The 19,414-nt window shown below is 41.5% G+C and overlaps 1 protein-coding gene across 3 annotated transcripts in view; it reads right to left on the reverse strand.

Annotated features, from left to right (window-relative positions):
• Nucleotides 1-19,414, reverse strand: part of GABBR2 (gamma-aminobutyric acid type B receptor subunit 2) — a 261,082-nt gene that overhangs the window by 102,442 nt on the left and 139,226 nt on the right. For all 3 annotated transcript variants that reach the window (XR_004427003.1, XM_033154359.1, XM_033154360.1), the window contains exon 8: nt 18,190-18,250. Coding sequence is in view for 2 of the 3 variants with exons in the window: in XM_033154359.1 (XP_033010250.1) it covers nt 18,190-18,250 (61 nt within the window). In the remaining variant the exon portion in view is untranslated. The remainder of the gene's footprint in view (nt 1-18,189; nt 18,251-19,414) is intronic.

The following is a 19,414-nucleotide window of genomic DNA, read 5'->3' on the forward strand; positions in this document are numbered from 1 at the left end:
GGGGTTGTTCCATCTCTTGATCATACCCTTTTCAGAACCTTTTTGAACTCTGCAATATCCTTTTTGAGGTCAGGCAGCCAGAACTGTACACGGTATTCCAATTGTGGTTGTGAATAACAGCATTGTGATACTGTCTTTTGTTTTCAATTCTTTTTCTATCACTTCCTAGCATGATATGCACCTTTTCACTGCAGCCAAGCATTGGGCTAACATCTTCCTCAAGGTATCCACTATGGCAGCCTGTCAGGTCCAGCCCCTCTTGCAGAAGGGCTTGGGTAGAGAATAATTATTTGGGCATGTGGGAGGCTCAACAGAACACCTCCCTTCTTCCTATCCAAAGTCAGGATGCAATGCACAACAACATCCCCACTTCCAGTGCTCTCCCTGCTATTAATTAACTTACCAAAGATGTGGGAAGTTGCAATAAAATATAACCAGCAAGCTTAGGGCTAGTTAATGCATGAACGGGTTAAGACCACAGAATTGTGTTCCTAGACTCAGGTCACACCCCTTCACCTCTGGTGAAGAAGGAAGTAAGGCTTCTTTGTTCACTCTCTTTGATAATGATGATGATATTTATTAAGTATGTATACTGCCCTACACCTGCAGGTCTCAGGGAGGTTCACAACTCTCTTCCACCACATGAAGCTGGCCAGGCAATACGTCAGGGCTTGACTACCAAGTCCAGACTGCATGCTCGGGAGTATTTTTCCTGTATTTTGTAAGGAGCAGACAACTGGGCTGCTATCAAGGCCATCTGTAAATCAGGGCCAGATGGGCAGGGTATAAATAATAAAATTAGTTTCAATTTCAAAACCAGTTTCAATCCCTGGCACCTCCAAGTGGAGTTAGGAAAGAGTCCCTGGGGAGTGGTGACCAGTCAGTAGAGACAATCCCAACCAGATGGACCAACAGTCTGAGTCAGTATGAGGCAGCTTCCCACACTCCTACAGTGCATTTCTGTAATCTATTTTGTGCGTGTTGCTATGATGAATCCTGACATGTACTTCTGACACTCCCATTCCTGGATATATAGAATATCTTCAGCTCACACAACCCTTACTTTTCACAGTGTGCAGTAGGACTGGATGAACACAGTGTTCCCAGTATAAATACTATTTATTAGTCATTAGTAATTATATAAAATTCACTAAAATATAGGAAGAAAAGCATTCAGGTAGTGAAGTATCTTCAGACTGTTTCCTGCAGCTTACATTTGTATGTAGCATAGAAAAGAGAAGAAAAAAAATCTGACAATTCACAAAAACGCTTTTTTGTTTAGAACACTCAGCACTCAACTGTAAAGCTAATTGCCTAGAGCTACACGTATATAATACTGATCATCAGCCTGTCAGAAAATGCCAGGAAGCTTGCCTGCAAGTAAGATATATTATATAATATAAGGAAAGGATTCCTTGCCAAGCTTGATTATAACTTGTTGGTCTAATATTCTTAGGTCTGACTCACATATAATGTTCCAATGTCTTCAACAGCCCAGCATTGGCCATGAAATCTTTGCTTTTCTGTCGATTTTGCTACCACATCGCAAATAATATTTAGAATATTATTTTTAAACTCTAAGTTGCATGATGCAGGATCTAAGTAGCTGGTACCCATTGCTGGAAGTAAATGAATGCCAGCACAGATACATTAAAAATAAAGAGACTTTATAAAGTGTTGTAAGTATAAGTATGCGTGTGTCTTAATGTGCTTAGATTCATGTTATGAATCTTTTTGGCACTTATTTGCAGTGGAGAAGGTGACACATCAAATTAAAGCAGCCAACAACATGTCAAGTCTTGTTTATCAGGATTTTTTATTTATTTTTGCAATGCGGGCGGTCTGTTTAGAATTTGTAAAATTTGTAAATGCCCACAATTCCCATTTAAGACCGCCCCAGAATGCATACTTAAATCTAGCAAATGTGCCTAAAGAGAAATTTATTTTCAACAGCTTGTTTAAGCATTTGGAAGAACACCGGAATGCCATCCCATTGAAAAAAAATGCAAAGCAGACAGATGGTATTAGCACTCAGATGTACATTTCAATGAGAGTTCAAATATATAATTCAGATTTTCACATTGTGAACTTGATGGTTCACCCTAGGAGGAACATGCAATGGATATTTTTAAATACCTGGGTGAGAAGACCCATATAACTAGTGACTGGTCAGCTTTATTTAGATACCAGGAAATGTCCCAGAACCGATAATTAAATGGTCAGTCTGTGAGCACTTAGAAATGGATGCTGTGATTACTAAAACCCAGCATGAGTTTCTTAGAAACAAGCCATGCCAGACAAATCTCTCGCTGTCTTTTGGTGGTTCAGGGGAATGCTGTGGACATAGTATATCTTGATTTCAGTAAGGCTTCTGACGAAGTCCCCCATGATATACTTGTGGAGAAGCTGGTAAAATGTGGACTGAATGAGGCAACTGTTAGTGGATTGGTAGCTGACTGACTGACCGAACCCAAAGAGTGCTCACTAATGGTTCCTCATCATCCTGGGAAAATGTGGCAAGTGGTGTGCCACAGGATTTTGTCCTAGGCCCTTAGTAGTTCAATGTTTTTATAAACAACTTGGATGAAGGAATTGAGGTGATGTCCATCACATTTGCAGTGATGACAAAAAAGTGAGAGGCATAGCTAATGTCGCAGAAGACAAAATCGGGGTTCAAAATCACCTTAACAGATTGCTGGACCAAATGAAATTCAATAGGGACAAATTTAAGGTTCTGCACTTAGGCAGAAAAAAACTAGCTGCACAAATATAAGATGGGGGGGCACCTGGATTGCCAGTAGTACATGTGAAACAGAACTAAGAGGTCTTGGTAGACCACAAGCTTAACATGAGTCAACAGTGTGATGCAGCAGCAAAAAAAGGCTAACTATTCTAGGCTGCATTAACAGAAGTATCACCAGAGACTGGCTGAGTACTGGAGTGTGGTAGCTGGATACTGACGAGTGGGCACCCATAGAGGGGGGTTGGGGGGTTGGAGAATGACTTGGAAGAAGGGATGAATGATCTGAAACTGCCAGGAGACAAGAGTCAGAGACAGAAAAAGCTGTGGGACTGGAGAGCAAAGAACAGGTACAGTACAAGGAGGAAGGAGAGATAGGTCAGGCTGGTGGAGAATCAAGGGCTTCCACACATTCTCCTCTTGCCCCCACCTCTCCTGCTCCACTGTCTCCCAGGAACAAGAGAGGATTGAAGATGGTTACACAGTAATTCTTTGATCCCAGTTAGGTTCACAGGCACTTATGTATAAATGTGGATTGTTGTGTACTAGAATCAAACTTAGAGCTTCCGTTCATAAATATTGCTTTCGTGGAAGACTTCCATCAATTGTGAATAAAAGAAATCTAACAACATTAATCTGGCACTGTGGGCTTCCTTCTTTTCCTTACGGAAAGTATGTTTTCCACTCGTTAGTCCTTTTGCAATTATATCTGTTTGCTTAAAAGCAAAATTGCATGATCCAAAATCTAAATAATATCCATTTTAATTATCTACCTTCCACTTTAAACAAGCACATATCATTAGTTGGATACTATACCCTGGAATTTATTAATTAAAATTTCATAGGCAACACAATCATAACTTAATCGAAGAACCCTTAATTTGTGTTCTTCTTGTAAAAGGCTTTCCAAGATAGCCATCTGCTTCATTAATGCATACCAGAAAGAACAAACCATGTTAAACTCATGATACACTGGATGACATCTTCCGTTTTGCCATTACGCACATCATGCTGGCATTCGAAGAGACATATACTGCCAAATAGGTAGGTACAGCCTCATATTATCTATAACTAGCACGTAAATTCTAAATAATTAAAAAGGGCCCCCATGACCCATAGCACTTTAGTACAGAAAGCCCGGATTCTTTATCTCAGCTGCATGGGAGTGGCAATGGTGGAAATTGACGTTTCGCTTGTTAAGAGACACTAACTAAAAGACTATATTTAAGAGGGAAATTGTGGTTAAGAAGTGTGGTAGCTAGATAAATAAATAAATATTTATTCTTAATGCATACATCGTATATTCTAAGTCAAAAACTGAGAATGAAAACAAGTTACAGGGTTGAGCCCTGGCTCAATTTACGATGTGTATATAGGTAAAGGTAAAGGGACCCCTGACCATTAGGTCCAGTCATGTCCGACTCTGGGGTTGCGGCGCTCATCTCGCGTTACTGGCCGAGGGAGTTGGCATACAGCTTCAGGGTTATGTGGCCAGCATGAGAAAGCTACTTCTGGCGAACCAGAACAGCGTACAGAAACACCGTTTACCTTCCCGCCGGAGCGAGAATGTATAGTCTCATAAATTTAAATTAATCATAAAAGTACCGTAAGGCAACACTTTTTATATGGAATAATAAAATACATTCAGTATTTAATTAATAGGACCCAATTTTCCATTTATCTTTTTTCTACCATAACTGAATATCAGTTTGCCTAAATCAACAGCCACTTCAGTTTTGATGAGTGTTCTGGAATGTTTTTTTAAAAAAAAGGAGAGAGAAATTCTGGACATTTCGACAGATACCTAGATACCTGTGCATCCTAGTAGTAGCTAAGGCTCACTTTGTATTCTGATAGGACAATTTTAGGCTTTCGTTTTTGTTTTTTTACATTCCCCAGATTTCAATGGGAGAGATAAGTATATGCACAAATATGTCCCTCTAAAGTAATTTTCCCACCCCTGTTAAACTACTTTCCCCATAATCCTTTATTATTTATTATATGCAGAACAGGAACAAGACAAATAATGATATAAAAATGTGTACACAAGTAAGCACTTTGCAATGTGATTCAAATAATAAAAAAAATTATTGCTTCTTTTAAAAGATATGAGGCCATGAACCTCGTAGGATCAGACCACAAAGGAAAGCCATTACAGCTTGCAGTCAAAGAGCCTACCTCTATGAACCAGTGGTTCATGATCATTTTTGCATATACTTGGGTACTTCAGCACAGTATGGGTTGCCACTGATTAAAACTGGTAAGCTGGCTTTAAAACCTTGGGTATTCATTAAAACAAATGACTGGGCAAGATTCCCAAAGGCCTGACTCACTTCCGAATTCCGCTGACCCACTTTGCTGTGATTATTTTCTTAAGTACCACTTGCAGCTGTTGATTAAATCTGATCTACCTAATAGGACAGCTATCAATTCCAAAAGAGAATGTTTGCTTTGTACAGTCACATGGCTGCAAAGGGACAAACCCATTGGCTTAGTTACCAAGTCAGAGAGAACTCCTGGCTCCAGCTGACCTATTGGGCTGACTTGACCCATCTCTCCCACCCAGTGCCAGATGTTCTCTCTCAGTAAAAGACCAGATGGTCCAGGAAGGGAGGGAGGGAGAATGTTACACGCTGCTTCCTGTGGAAGACTATAAAAAAGGTAGAATGTGGGGCTATGGGGAAAGTGCAAGATGGGGAGAAATGGAACAGAGGCCAATGAGGATCTTCTTCCCAGTGTCCCCATTAAAATTATTTATTATTTATTAAAATTTTATGTAGCCCTATACCCACAGGTCTCAGGGCTTTTACAACATAAAACCACAACATAAAAACACAAAATACTTAATATTAACAACAACAACTCCCCTCCTAAACTCATTTTAAAAGGACATTAAAGCCTGTCATTACTCTAGCAACCTTTTTCATAGTCTAAAGCAGGGATTGGTGAGGGCCACCAACTTGGCTTTGAAAGGGAATTATACAAATTCATGGAGGATAAGGCTGCAAAAGGACACTAGCTATCACGACTTTATACTACCTTCAGCACCAGGACTTGTCTGCCTCTGAAAGTTAGCTGCCATGTGAACAGCAATGAGAGGGGGCTATAGCCCTCAGGTATTGCTTGTGGGCTTCCCATAGACACCTTTAAAGCCCTATGCGGCTTAGGACTCTTGTACTTACGGGACCGCCTCTCCTGGTATGCTCTACAGAAGACCTTAAGGTCCACAAATAACAATAGCCTAAGGGTACCGGGCCCAAAAGAAGCCAGATTATCCTCCACAAGGGCCAGGGCTTTTCCAGTGTTGGCTCCGACCTGGTGGAATACTCTGTCCCACGAGTCTAGGGCCCTGCAGGACCTGACCTCCTTCCACAGGGCCTGTAAGACAGAGTTATTCCGCCTGGCCTTTAATCTAGCCTGGTCCCCTATTCCTTTTCCCCTTCCCTTCTTTCTGAAGAAACCCGTCTGGGCCCCTACATTAAAATTCCTCCCTGGTCTCCCTACTGGCCTAGCATGACTAACCTGGCCAGTAAGCCCTGGTGATCCCACTGATGTTTGTTTTTTATGCTGTTTTTAAAGTTGTTTTAATCATTGTCTTATATTTGTTGTTAGCCGCCCTGAGCCCGGTTTTTGGATTGGGAAGTGCGGGGTAGAAATAAAAATTTATTATTATTATTATTATTATTTGTAGGAAAGAGGTGGATGTTTGGTTTGATCTAGCAGGGTTCTTCTTATTGTCAATTTGCATTTGAGGGGAGCACAAATTTTGCAGCCTGTGGCCCTGGAATTGGGAGTGTCCCCCTGATGGAGGACAGAGTATCAGTAGGCATGTGTTCACACACTCACATTTAAGTATGTTTTTTTAAATGTATTTTATTACAGTATTTACGCATGATACCACTATATGCATATTACTAAACATATTTACCCTAAATAATACATATTCTAAACTCATTTTGGTACAACTTTGCAGCCAAGAATTGTATTGCAAAATTCAGAGAGGTGTGAAATCCAAAATATACTTTTATTCCAATCTGCACAGTGCTTGGAGAGGTGCAAATCAGGTCTGTTCACTTAAAAATTTGGAACAAACAAAATTCTCCTTTGTTTCATTTTCATGTTTGTGTGAATTCCTGCATGCACACACAGAGCTCCATAGTAGTTGGTGCAACCTAGTTAATAGAGCACATTATGTTCGTGAATGTGACTGGGGCACTATATCTTCGGGAGAAGAAAAGGATAAGGAGTAAACCCTACACAAATCTGGACTGGGGTCCCTAAGACGGTTGGATGGCGCCTTGTATTCTTCCTTCCAGCAACTCCTATGACCAAGCTGTGCTTTCCTTTGGAACACACCAGTAAGGCCAAGACGGGAGGAGGTATTGTCATCTGGGCAGCCCAGGACCTCCATACACACTGCCAAGGCTTGTCACAATATGCTGCTGGTCATGAATAGCATTAACACTACCTGTTGGCATATATTCTGATAGCAGAACTCTCCTCTAATCAGGACCCAGTTTAATGGACACTGAATGCTTTAATACTTGGTAGCTTCAACCAATCACAGAGCTTCATGCTCTGGCACCGGGGGGTGGAGAGCAGGCGGGGGCGGGGCTGGCGGGCACCCCGGGGGCATGGCACGCCGTCCTGGGGGCGTGGCACCCAGCACAGGGGGGAGGGCAGCCACGATGGCACCCTATTGGGATCGCGCTGCTGGGGGCGGTGCACTCCCCCCGCACTCCTCTTCCTCCACCAGTGGCTTCAACAATGAAATCCTCCACCTATCACCCTTTATGTTAAGTACCGAGCCTTTTCTCTCTTTGCTAATGGGAAGAATTTAATGCTCACTTTGACCTTTTTAGCTGCATTCTAATAGACACTCTGGAGATTGGCCCTGGACCGCTGGAGATTCGCCTCTATGCACACATACCCAGGTCAGGTGAATGTCAGGGGTTAAGCCTAGCCCAGACTTCACTGTCTCCAAGTCTCTGAAATTCTAACGCACTGTATTGTTAAGAAAACCAATCCAAGGTACGTGAACCTGTTCTTAACACATGTCACAGGCTGGAGTCCTATGGGTTCTAAATGCTGTCTATAACTGATAGGTAGAATTGTACTACTAGTGTGTCTTAAAGAATAGAAATCCATAGGCAATAATAAATTTCCTATTGGGTCATTCAGTACTAGCATCCTTTATGGCTGGATTTATGCCCATCTTCACACAGAGGCTTTATTGACATGATCCAAAGGATCATGAAATAGCAGCACCTGAAGGAACGTGTAGCGACACAACCAGGAGAAAACAACGTGTTTGCCATGTAGTAACGAAAGAGCATACAACCAGCCAGCTGTGGTAGACTCAGAGGCCCTACAATCTTACTGCTGTTTGTGATGGCAGACAGAGACAAGGACTCAACTCTAGGGTGCCATGAGGTAAATATAAGGCCTCTACATGTACGCAAGATATACCACAACAGTGTGTAGGACAAATTGTTATGATAAGATTCCCCCCCCCCCCGCTCTCTGCAAAATGAAGAATTCAACTAAGGAAGGAAGAGAGGGTCCAGATTAATAATAAGTATATCTTTAAAAAGTCATAAGTGGTACTGGTACCAAGAATCAGAAGTGACTGTGTGTTGATGAGGGAAGCTGGTAACATTGCCAAGTCAGATTCAGAGGCAAATTTCAAGGGCTCATTATCCCAACTTCAAAACAAGCACACTTTTTTTCTACAGAGACTGTACTTTCTTTACCTGCAAACTAGCTTAATACCAATGTGTGCTTTACACTATCTTTAACGTCTTACTTCTGAAAGGAACACCTACTTATGCAGGCATTGGACACGAGACAAACAGCAGTGCAGTTTGAGGGCAGCAAAGACCACTGATTTCTCATAACAGTCTATGCGGCTCCTTGTACAGTGTTGACATGCAACACAATGGAAGTAAGAACTGTCCTGCATAGTGCTGACTCCTGTAGGATAGCTAGAGGAGTCAGGAAGTAGATTTCTGCATATCAACAACATGCATTTAGAGAAGGCCAGAGTTTTGCCTAGTACAAAGAGCCTAAAGCCAATCCTCCGAATAAATTCAGTCTGACAGGCCATTTAAAATATGGCTGTGTTCCAGCTGGAGGATTCTGCTGAGTAAACCCCAATACCAGAGTCCTGCTAAGAAATATATTGAGGGACTTCCAAGTTTATGGGGATACCAGCTATAATTACTATCCCCATGAACTATTTATACAGCCTGAAAACTCCACCCTAATCTTTTGAAACAATACAAGTACAGTATTTGGATATATGCAGCTAGAAAAACCCTAGCCATCTGGTCCCCATGATATGTAAAAATGCTATGCCAGCGCCAATGATTTTATCTCTCTTCTATTTCTGGTGGTAACATTAGATGCAATGGATACTTGAGATCAAATGGAAGCAGTTCAAAATTCACAAAGCAATATCCAGGACCTCATGCAGTTGCGAATGCAGACACGGTAACTGTGCATGTAGTTTCTTTCTTAATTGAAAGCATAGAAAAATTAAGAAGAAAAATTCTTAGATCAGACGTCTTCCACTGACTAGATTGCACAGAAGTCATTCCCATTTATTGGTCTGTTAGCTGGAAATTTATCTGTTGACACCTGGTCCACAAGTTAAGATTTTTTTTTATAGACTAGGTAGCTAAGCTATATTTTCTTCTCCTTTACAAGAAGGAGGTAGGTTGAGGGTTGGAAGAATGCAGAGGCTGCTTATTCAGACCAACTAGAAGTGATGCAACACTAAGGCAGTGATGCTGAAAGACTCCCAAGACACTCCCTGCATCTGCGTAAAACACAAGGTGTAGGGAACAAGCACGAGAAAGGTCCCAGGGATATAGAAAGAGGGAACGGATGGATCTTGAAGGATGAGTAAGCACAGTGCTGAACCAGGAGAGAGGGAGGGAGGGAAAATAAGGGCAAGGGTGAGGGAGGGCAACCACCATACTACAGAAAACCTTAGGGATATAAGGAAGCGTTACACTACAGAAAACGCCCACTAGGTGGTCTCCTAACAGGAAGAGGCAACTCAAGACTCTGAAGTTTCTGGGGACCATAAGGAACACAAATGTAAAAATAAGCATATGACATGCATTCAACAGGTTGTTATGCTTTTAGCTGTTCCTGTTTTATCTGTAAGCTGCCTTGAGTCCCTGTCAGGGGGGAAAGGCAGGGTATAAATAAATGTAACAACAACAACAACAACAACAACAACAACAACAACAACAACAACAACAACGTCTCCTTATCTCTCTTATGGCCCCATGATGCCACAAAGAGTCGACAATGATGTTTCATTCATTCAATTTTACTCCCTTCCTTTTCTCAAGAAGTACCCGAGGCAACCAATGTACAAGCAGGAAACGAAATCAAATTAATACATAATGCAAGAGCACGTAAAAAAGCAGCAGCAAGAGAACAAATTAAAAGCAGTAGCAATGAAAAAAGAATCATGCTGATGGGTGCGCAGCCCTAGTTTTTAACCATGATATAAGACACATTAAAGAGGAAGCTGTAATCGAGTGGTTCTCGAAGGTGTGCCACGCAGGTGTGACAGGAGGGGATGGCAATCATGGAAGGAAGATTCTAAGGCAATCAATATTATATTTTGGGAATGATTCATGTTGTTATGTAGTAGCTGCATTGTTTTATACTTTCTGGATGTCCCATGATCATATTATAAGGTAGCTGTGTTGTATGTTATTAATCAAGCACTTGCTAGGAGTTGTGTCTTTATGTTTTTCAATGTACCGGCATTTATTATTAATAAAAATTTGGTGTAGTGCAAGCAAATATTTATTCTGAAAGTGTGGCCCAGAGGAAAAAAAAGTTTAAGAGTGGCTGGTGGGCCAAGATCCAATACATGCCTTAGAAGGGTCTACTGGTCAGCCTCGCACTTACAATCACCACATCTACACATACATCCTCTGGCCTGCGGGTTGGTAACTTGGAGGCTTGGTTGACCTCTCAAATACAGGAGAAGTATGTGAAGTCACCAGTTCCTGAACGATAATTGACATGCTGTTACAGTAACTGCTCCCATGCAATCAGCCCATAATGCTGCAGATAGACATGCACACGTTAAAACAGGAATTGAGCACATGTAAATAAAAGGAAGACTGTGTGGCTTTTTAACTCAAGGCATGGTAGAAGCACATGCACCTGAATCCAAACTAGTTAACTTCTACTAAAGGGAGAATCCAATATCAATTGGGTTGAGGCTCAAAGGGCTTCGTTTGAAGTATGCATATATTAGGATGAGCTTTTTTCTTCTCCTTGACATTTGGATGAGACCGACTGGTCTGCAAATGGCTTCCTTCTCACAGCCAGACCTCATGCTATTTGTTAATGCTAGACAATGTTAGCCTGCTGTCACATCACACTGTCACAACCTTGCTTCAAATGTCACATTAGCAAAGTCAGACAAGAACTGCTTTGTATGAGAACATTTTTTATGCTGACCTTTTGAACAGTCAAAATGACAGGAAAGGCTCCCCCTCACGGCTCTGCATAGGGAGTCCATATTTACACAATGAGAAGCAACACAAGTCTTAATTTTTTTCAGTTTGCTACTAAAATGCTCGATGCTATATGAATTTTAAAAAATGCCACCATCGCACACAACAGAAAATAACAAGCTAATGGTGTGTGGGTGTGTGTGGGTGTGTGTGGGTGTGTGTGGGTGTGGGTGTGTGGTCACTTTGGCAAAACCTAGTGTTTCAAGGCAGTGACTTCTCAATCAGAATTATACTTTTTAAAAATAAAAATAAACAACCTGCTCCTACATAGTTGCGAAGATTAAGTGGGAAGGGTAGGGGCCAGAAACACTGCGTCCCACCCAGCATATTTGACTTACAAGAGTTACATTCCAACTGTTCTCTCAAGTGGGGAAGCGATACAGGAATCAATCCTATACAGTACACAAGAAGTTGACATAAAGCAATCCAGTGTAAGTTGAGTCAACAATATTTTAAAATTAGTGTTTGAGTTATCTTGCACTGGGTTGCCAGGTCACAAGACCAAGGTGAATGACCCCACTCCGGTCTTGCCCCTGCCACACACACCCAGAATATCCCCTTTTCAGGGCTTGCATCAGCATAAAATTTGCCAGGTTTGACTAAGCTGCCTGGATCTCAGTTGAGTTGCGATGAGAGAGATGCACTTGGTGTATCTTTGGTTGAATCGAGGATGAGGGAGTTAAGCCAGCATAGCCTGGTTTAGCCAGGAATCTGTTGCTGAATCCTAATCCGCTCATCCCAGCAGAGTGTGCTATAAGATTGCTCCCCTACTCACATGAGCAAATTGCAGTGTGCTTACCAAAGTTTCAGTGGCAGCTTCTCGGAGTGGCACATTCTGTAGAGGTACGAGATACCCACCCCAATTTTCATGAATATGCTTATCCAGTGCTACTCTAAGGACTATTATTTGTGCAAAAGAGCCAGTAAATAGAATTTGCTTTCCCTTTTCCCTTTCACCATTTTTATCAAAACAAGTTGATTGGATTCATTATAAATGTTAATGCAGCAACAGTGCATTAAACATTAATGTAACATTCATTTATTTATAGAAGGCTAACGGATAATAGAATTGTGGAATTGGAAGGGACCACAATGGTCATCTAGTCCAACCCTCTGCAGTGCAGGAATCTTCTGCCCAACGTGGGGCTCAAAACCGTGACCCTGAGATTAAGAGTCATGTGCTCTAACAACTGAGCTATCCCAGCTGCTTATACTATGATTTTTTAAATTTAATTACTGTATCGAAACACTGATTATGTTTAATATTTCTATACTTCTAGACAAACTATCTTCTCCTTAATAGTTATTCTAATAAAGCTTAAAATAAATTTAAGCAAAATGCTAATGCAGCCATAGTACATCCACAATGAAACTAAAAAAAAAAAACTAGTGTTGATTTTTAAAAAAATATGTTGTTGTTGTTGTTGTTAACATTTTTTACCACCACCCGTACATTTCAGGGCAGTATTTACATTTTGTTTTAGTATCCCTGACTCTCACTCTCTTTTTTAATTACTTTGGTTTTTTTGTTTTTTGTTTTTTTGAGTTACTTATTGTACTTCTGGCTTGCCCGCTTACTCCCAGGCCTTTGGCTAATTAAACAATTTGTGGCCTTAAGCTCTCTCTCTCTCTCTCTCTCTCTCTCTCTCTCTCTCTCTCTGTGTGTGTGTGTGTGTTTGTTATTGTTTTGTTTGCTATTATGTTACGTATTTTTGTGTTTTTATACTGTAAACCACCCTGTGATCCTTGGATGAAGGGAGGTACTCAGAGGGTTCCATCCCAGCCATGCCTTCAGCAGGTAGCACAACACAGAAAGAGTTTTCACAAGACATGAAGTCTGAAGGAAAGTGCAGAGAAAGTTAAGCATGCTGAAAGCCCTACTCAAATCAGTGGGCAGTACGTAACTTTTGGCTTTTGTCCTATATATTTATTATAATGTAGTAAAGGCAGTACATACTTACATTGTGAAATGCATAAACTGGAGTGAGCTTTAGTGCATTAGCCACAATCTAGCACAAATGAACACTTAATTCAATTTATTTCAAAGAGCTTATGCATTTCTAACTTTGTGCTGGACTGTGATCAATATGTAATGATGGAAGAAAACAGGGAAATGAACAGATTTTTCTCCTGCTTTCCAACTTGCTAAAGGGGAAAAAAAACCCAGCATAGTATTAGTGAGTGCACTAGAAATCCTTGGAGGCATTTATTGTAGGGAAGCAATGAGAGATGTAAAAGGGAGAAAATAACTAACAAGAGCAAGCTAGATCATGCCTGTACAAATTTTGCAAATAGCTGGAATGAAATCAAGTTTCTCCAAATCATCTGAATAACGACTCGTGCTTTTTTTCCTGACCTGCAAACCATGTATACCTAGAGCTAGTGAAAAAGATGGAGCAATTAAGGGCTAGTTCACAATGTCGAGAGGTGTCTTGGGGCGTTGGCTATCACTGATTTAGCACTGCAAAAAAACTTTCATGTCACCTCAATGACATTGTTTTTAAATGGAGTGACTTCACATATTGAGCTGCCAGTCACTTGTAAAGAAAGCAAGTGCATATTCATGTATGTGTGAAACAGTCACCCATCCTTTCTACCTAATTATTTTCCATGCACAGAAATAGTACTCAATTTCCTCCAGGCAGAATCTACATAAAACTCTTCCAAATCTTTTGGGTTTTAACTAGCACTAATCAAAGCCCATTCACAATATTTTCATACATCCCTATCAGCTTGGCTGTAGGCCCAGAAGGAAAACTGGCTTTTAAAAAAAGCTTCAAGAAAGAAATTGTTAGCGGTGTAAAAAGAGGGAGGAATGAACGTCTTGGTGCAGATTTTAACATGGTGGGTATACTAGCAAAGAAGCTAAGTGATCTCCAAAGATTTCAAACAATGCAAGCTTTTTCAAAAGATTTCATTTAGAAAGCAAAAGCCGAACTATACATTTTGTTACACGCGAAATCGCAATGGAACTGCAACAACCACATCTTTGTGACAAAGTCCCACTAGAAACAGATAATAGGTAGCAGAGATACAATGGTAGGAAGCAAGCACTTAAAATTGTTCCTACCAGGCATTTGCTGTCTGAAATTCCCTCCACCCCAGCCAAGCCATTGACATACCAGCAAAGAAGGATTTCCAAATTGCCATCATTAAAAAAATAAAGGAATTTGCAAAGTCTACTGATGTCAGAAAGGCCTAAGTAAAAAAGAACCTCTAACGAACCACAAACTTAACAATTAAGTATGCATGCAATTATATACCATTGTCACCTCTAAAAGACATGGATCTGTGAGTGCAAGTATTTCCTTTTTCTGATAGCTGAGAAGTGCAGATTGTGATATGGAATTCAATTAAATCATAGCCTTTGGCCATGATCCAGGGAACAGGAAGTGCAGCAGAAATTCACGGGGATGCCATGAGCACAACTGCAGATTTCCATGAAAGAGGGGTAGTCAATAGATTTGAAAACAATTGCTTCCTACTGAAGATTACATGTATACTAGATATTTTGCTTCCTGACCGATCCTCCTCTTTGACCTGCTCCTGAGGGGATGCTGATGGGCAACACCAGATGTTAGAGGCCCTTGCTCTCTTTTTTTTTCTCTTTATGGATGTAGTTTGGACCCACTTTTCTGCACTGGACTGGATTCTAGTGATCCAGGAATTGATGGTATTGATATTAGTCTGTTGGATCACTACCTGATCAAGGCATGGATTGATCTTGCTACTCCAGACAGGCCTAGAGTTTTATGTCCTGGGCGCCATCAAAGATGTGTAATTTGGCAGGCTTTATCTACTATGGGTTTGCTACTAAGCCTGGAAAAGGGCTATTTTGATTTCCCTGTAATATTGAATGGAAGGAGGAATGAAGCTTACTTTACTGAAGCGGATTTGGCCTCAAACCCCAGTCTGAATCAGGTCGCCTTCAAAGCACAAAACTGACATCTGAACTGAATATTCTAGAAGGTGTACACCTTTAGTTAGCAAGTTAGCGCAAAGGTCTTCTACTCCACTTTTACAGCAGCCCCCATTCATGGTTGTTGAAAGACGCTCACTGAATCTGATAGGGCATACCACAGAGTTAATATGCAAGTCTTTGAGGAGGCAGTGATAGCAACAAATAGGTCTGTCTCTCTCTGTCATCACTGCATTAGTTGAATCCTTGTGAGCTTTTCTAGATTTTTAAATATGTCAACCATGCCTTGTCCTGAAATCATACCTGGCCACAGCAAGTTATGCTCTAGCACAGGTGTCCCCAGACTTACCGGACCTCAGGCCGCTTCCTCCAGCGGCAGGACAGAGGGTGGGGGAGCGCGTGCCCACACGCTATTTCCGGCGCACTTTTGGGTCAACGGAGCGCCGGAAATAGCTTGTGCACGGGCCTCCGCAAACCCGGAAGTGCGCTGAAAATGACGCTTGCGCATGCACACAAGCTATTTCCATTGCTCTGCTGACCCGAAAGTGGGCAGCCGCGCTGCACCAGTAAGGGCGGGCGGTGGCAGCGGGTCGCCGGCGTCCAGATAAATGAGCCCCTCAGGCCGCATCAATGATATTGATTACTGGTTTGTTTGTTTTTGCTTTTATTATCCATTTTTTGTTTTTACATTGCATTTTTATGTTGCAAATCGTCCTGAGATCTACAGATGAATTTAATTAATAAGTAAAAAATCAAAAATAAAATACATGGGGCAATTGAGAAGTTGAGAAACTTCACCTGGTCCAGCATGCAGTGGCCAGGCTGCTATCTGGAGTCAACAGGACTACCGGTAATCATATTATGCCAGTTTTGTGCCAGCTTCTCCAGTAACAATTTGTTTCCAAGCTCAAGTTAAGGTACAGGCTTTGGCTGTTAAAGCCCTAAATGACAGCATGCACTAGGAATGAACAGGGAATATTAGGAATGACCAACCCTCATATGAGATCTTTGAACTGAGCAGAGAGAAAAAATAGGGATCTTTCAGTATCAGCGAAGCATTACCCTGATATCATGCACTGGTTAGCAGCCTAGCTGTTGCATTTTGCACCAACTGAAGCTTGTGGTTGCTCCTCAAGGGTAGCCCTATGTGGAGTATGTTGTGGGTAACATGGAGAAGATTGACTTGGGAAAGGTCACAGCTGGTGTATCAAATATAAGTGTCCAGAAACACACCTTGCCACTGTCACGACCTGAGAATCCAGGGACAACACAGGATCAAGAAACACTCCTAAGCTATTTCATTTATTTCCGGGGCAATGCAGCCACTTCCAGAACATGCTGAATCTCAGTTCCCAAGACAACACCAAACCTGCCATGCCTGGATTTATTCTCATCTTATTCACTCTCATCCAGTCCATTATTAAATCCCGACAACATTCAAGGGTATCAACTTTTAACTTTGCACAAGGAGCAATAGAGCCAAATGTCATCAGCATACTGGCAGCTCTTAACTCCAAAACTCTTAATGCCATCTCCCAGTACATTGTGTGGATGTAAAACAGCACTGGGGGCAGAACAAAACCCTATTGCATACCATAAGCCAAGCCTCTGGTGTCAAAAAGCAGAACTCAGAATCACTTTCTGGGCATAGTCCAACATGCAAGACCAGATCCCCCGAAATACAATTTCCACAAGGCCCAACCCAGCAAGGAAATCAAGAAGGAAACCATGGTAGATGCTACTGAAAACCACCAAGAACTCCAAGAGAACTAGTAGAGCCACACTCCCTGGAATCCAAAACACTCTCAGGGGTTCTCCACACTTCTTCTTGCCTGCTGCTTCCCCTTGGGGAAAACCATTCTTTGGTGCTTAATCAGAGGAGACAGCAATTCAGGTTTTCTCCGGATTGCCATTTGTTCCACCCTATCGCTAAACAGCGGGAAAGGAGCGAGAAAGAGGAAAACCACTCAGACCCATGCTTCCAAGCGGAAGTGCAGGCAAGCCCTTAGTTGCACATCCCAACTGAAGCCCAATTGCAATGGGTCTAAGTTTTGTTTCGTTTGGCCTTTGAGATTTCCTTACAGAGAGAAGTGTGTGTGTGTGTGTGTGTGTGTGTGAGAGAGAGAGAGAGAGAGAGAGTGTGAGAGTGAGAGAGAGAGAGAGAGAGAGAGCGCAAACTAGTTTGAATTGGTTTTAAGGAACCATGCATAGGATTGTGTTCTCAGGCAACTAAAGGTTATGTAATCAACTGACAGCCCTAATGATCTGATCATAAAAAACCCCTTCAGTACGATTTTTTAAACATGTTGCGAGAATGTAACAAAAAAAAGTTTTTTTCAGTAATCCAAATGTTATGAAATGTTTCAAGGAATATATAGCTTAATAGGGAAGACATGAGGAAGCTGGCTGATCAAGTTTGGAGTATGAAAACCCTCTCTACAAGTGAGGAGTTAAGCTGTATGCCTGGAACCAACCCAAGTCACTGTACTGTTGTAATTCCTCATCAATGATTAGGTTTCAAAATATATTTTCAGATTTTTTTTTTCTTTAAGGAAAGTAAGCCAGTAGAAATTTTCTTATTAGAACAGCTGTTCTCATTTTCTAAGTTCTAAATATGTCTTACTTTTCAGGCGGGACAAGAGGTTAGCACATGTTATTTCTATAAAATACATTTTCAGCACACTTATCCAATCTGTATGCCAGATCACATGTAGGATGCCATGTATTTTTGTAAGCAAAGAAGGCCAGACTCAAAGTGGTGAGAGTTTCACACAATGCATTCCCCCGCCCCACTGACAAAATAGAACCCATTATTACTGGGCATTCTGCCACATTTTATTACCACATTTTCAGTTAATTTCCTTTCAACCTACTATACAGTGCAAAGTGGCTATTAGGACAAATGCATCTCATATTCACATGCTTTACAAACCGTAATAATATAAATGCAAACGGATAAATAAATATCTGTCACCTACCTTGGAACTGTGTAAATTTGATTGTCCCCATCCTCTCTCCATTTCTGAACATAACTTGACCCTAAATAAAGTAAATAGACAACCTTATAAAGCTACAGTTCACTCTTAATGACAATGAGATCAACTATCTAATCTGGACTTTTCTTATTAAAAAATACACTTGGAAATCAGAGACCTTGATGAACTAAAGAGAATTACACTTACAGAACCCATTTTATAAAGTAACCTGACACTTGTGCAAGGCTGTGCTGGAGCAGTTATGCAATAATGATGATATAGGGGCAACTACTGGCGAAGACCATTGGTCTTTTTATGCTGAATAGCTGCCCAAAGCCAAGTCAATCACTGCAAAGATAGATAGATCAACTGCCCACCCCCACACAAATCGCAGGTGCTATCTATATAAATAAACGTTGCATTCTTGCAGGACTGACAAGCAATTAACTCAAAGGTCACATATACACACAGGGCAAGGAAACACAGAAAAGAAAGGTGTGGATTGCACATAGCTAAGCTGGAAGCCTCAATATAGGCAGACCCATCCAATATATAACACATAAGCACAGGAAATGTACTTGGGTGTGAATAACTGTGAGGATTTTTTTTTGTGCATGCTCCAGCCAATTAAGCTTGTGCCTGTGTTAAATAAGGAAGAAGTCAACAAACTCCACATAAAGGAAGCAGAACTGAAAACACACAAACTTGGGGATGGTGTGAGGCAGGAGCAGTCAGCAGGGGAGGGCAGCGGCGCTCACCTGGCTGCCTGTCACCTTTGTTACTGCCGCTTACAGGGAGGTAGGGGCAGGTGATGCAGCAGCAAAGTCAGCATAGTGCAAAGGCACCGATGGAGCTACGGTAACCATGCACTCCTGCCAGTGTGTTTGCACCACAGTGACCTAGCCACTGCCTCACCCCTCCCTGTAATGCAGGAGCTGGGACATCCAGAGAACGGCACCCTGCCAACAGCTGCTGGTGTGTGTATATATTTGGGGGGGGGGGTTACCAAGAACAACCCCTTTACATACATAGAGAAAACACCTGAGATCCAAGCCATAGCTACTGAGTAATTACAAAAGTTGTATCTTCCATTATTCATAATGCAAAGTATTCCAGTGTGGGGCCATTGCTACTGAAAACCACCTCCTTAATGTGATTTTGGGAGAAACTAGTTCATACATGTATTATCTCACTGGGTTTCTCATCCCTTGGCAGCTCAGCACTTGAC

This window comes from Lacerta agilis, chromosome 7, assembly GCF_009819535.1.
Source record: "Lacerta agilis isolate rLacAgi1 chromosome 7, rLacAgi1.pri, whole genome shotgun sequence".
NCBI lineage: Eukaryota > Metazoa > Chordata > Lepidosauria > Squamata > Lacertidae > Lacerta > Lacerta agilis.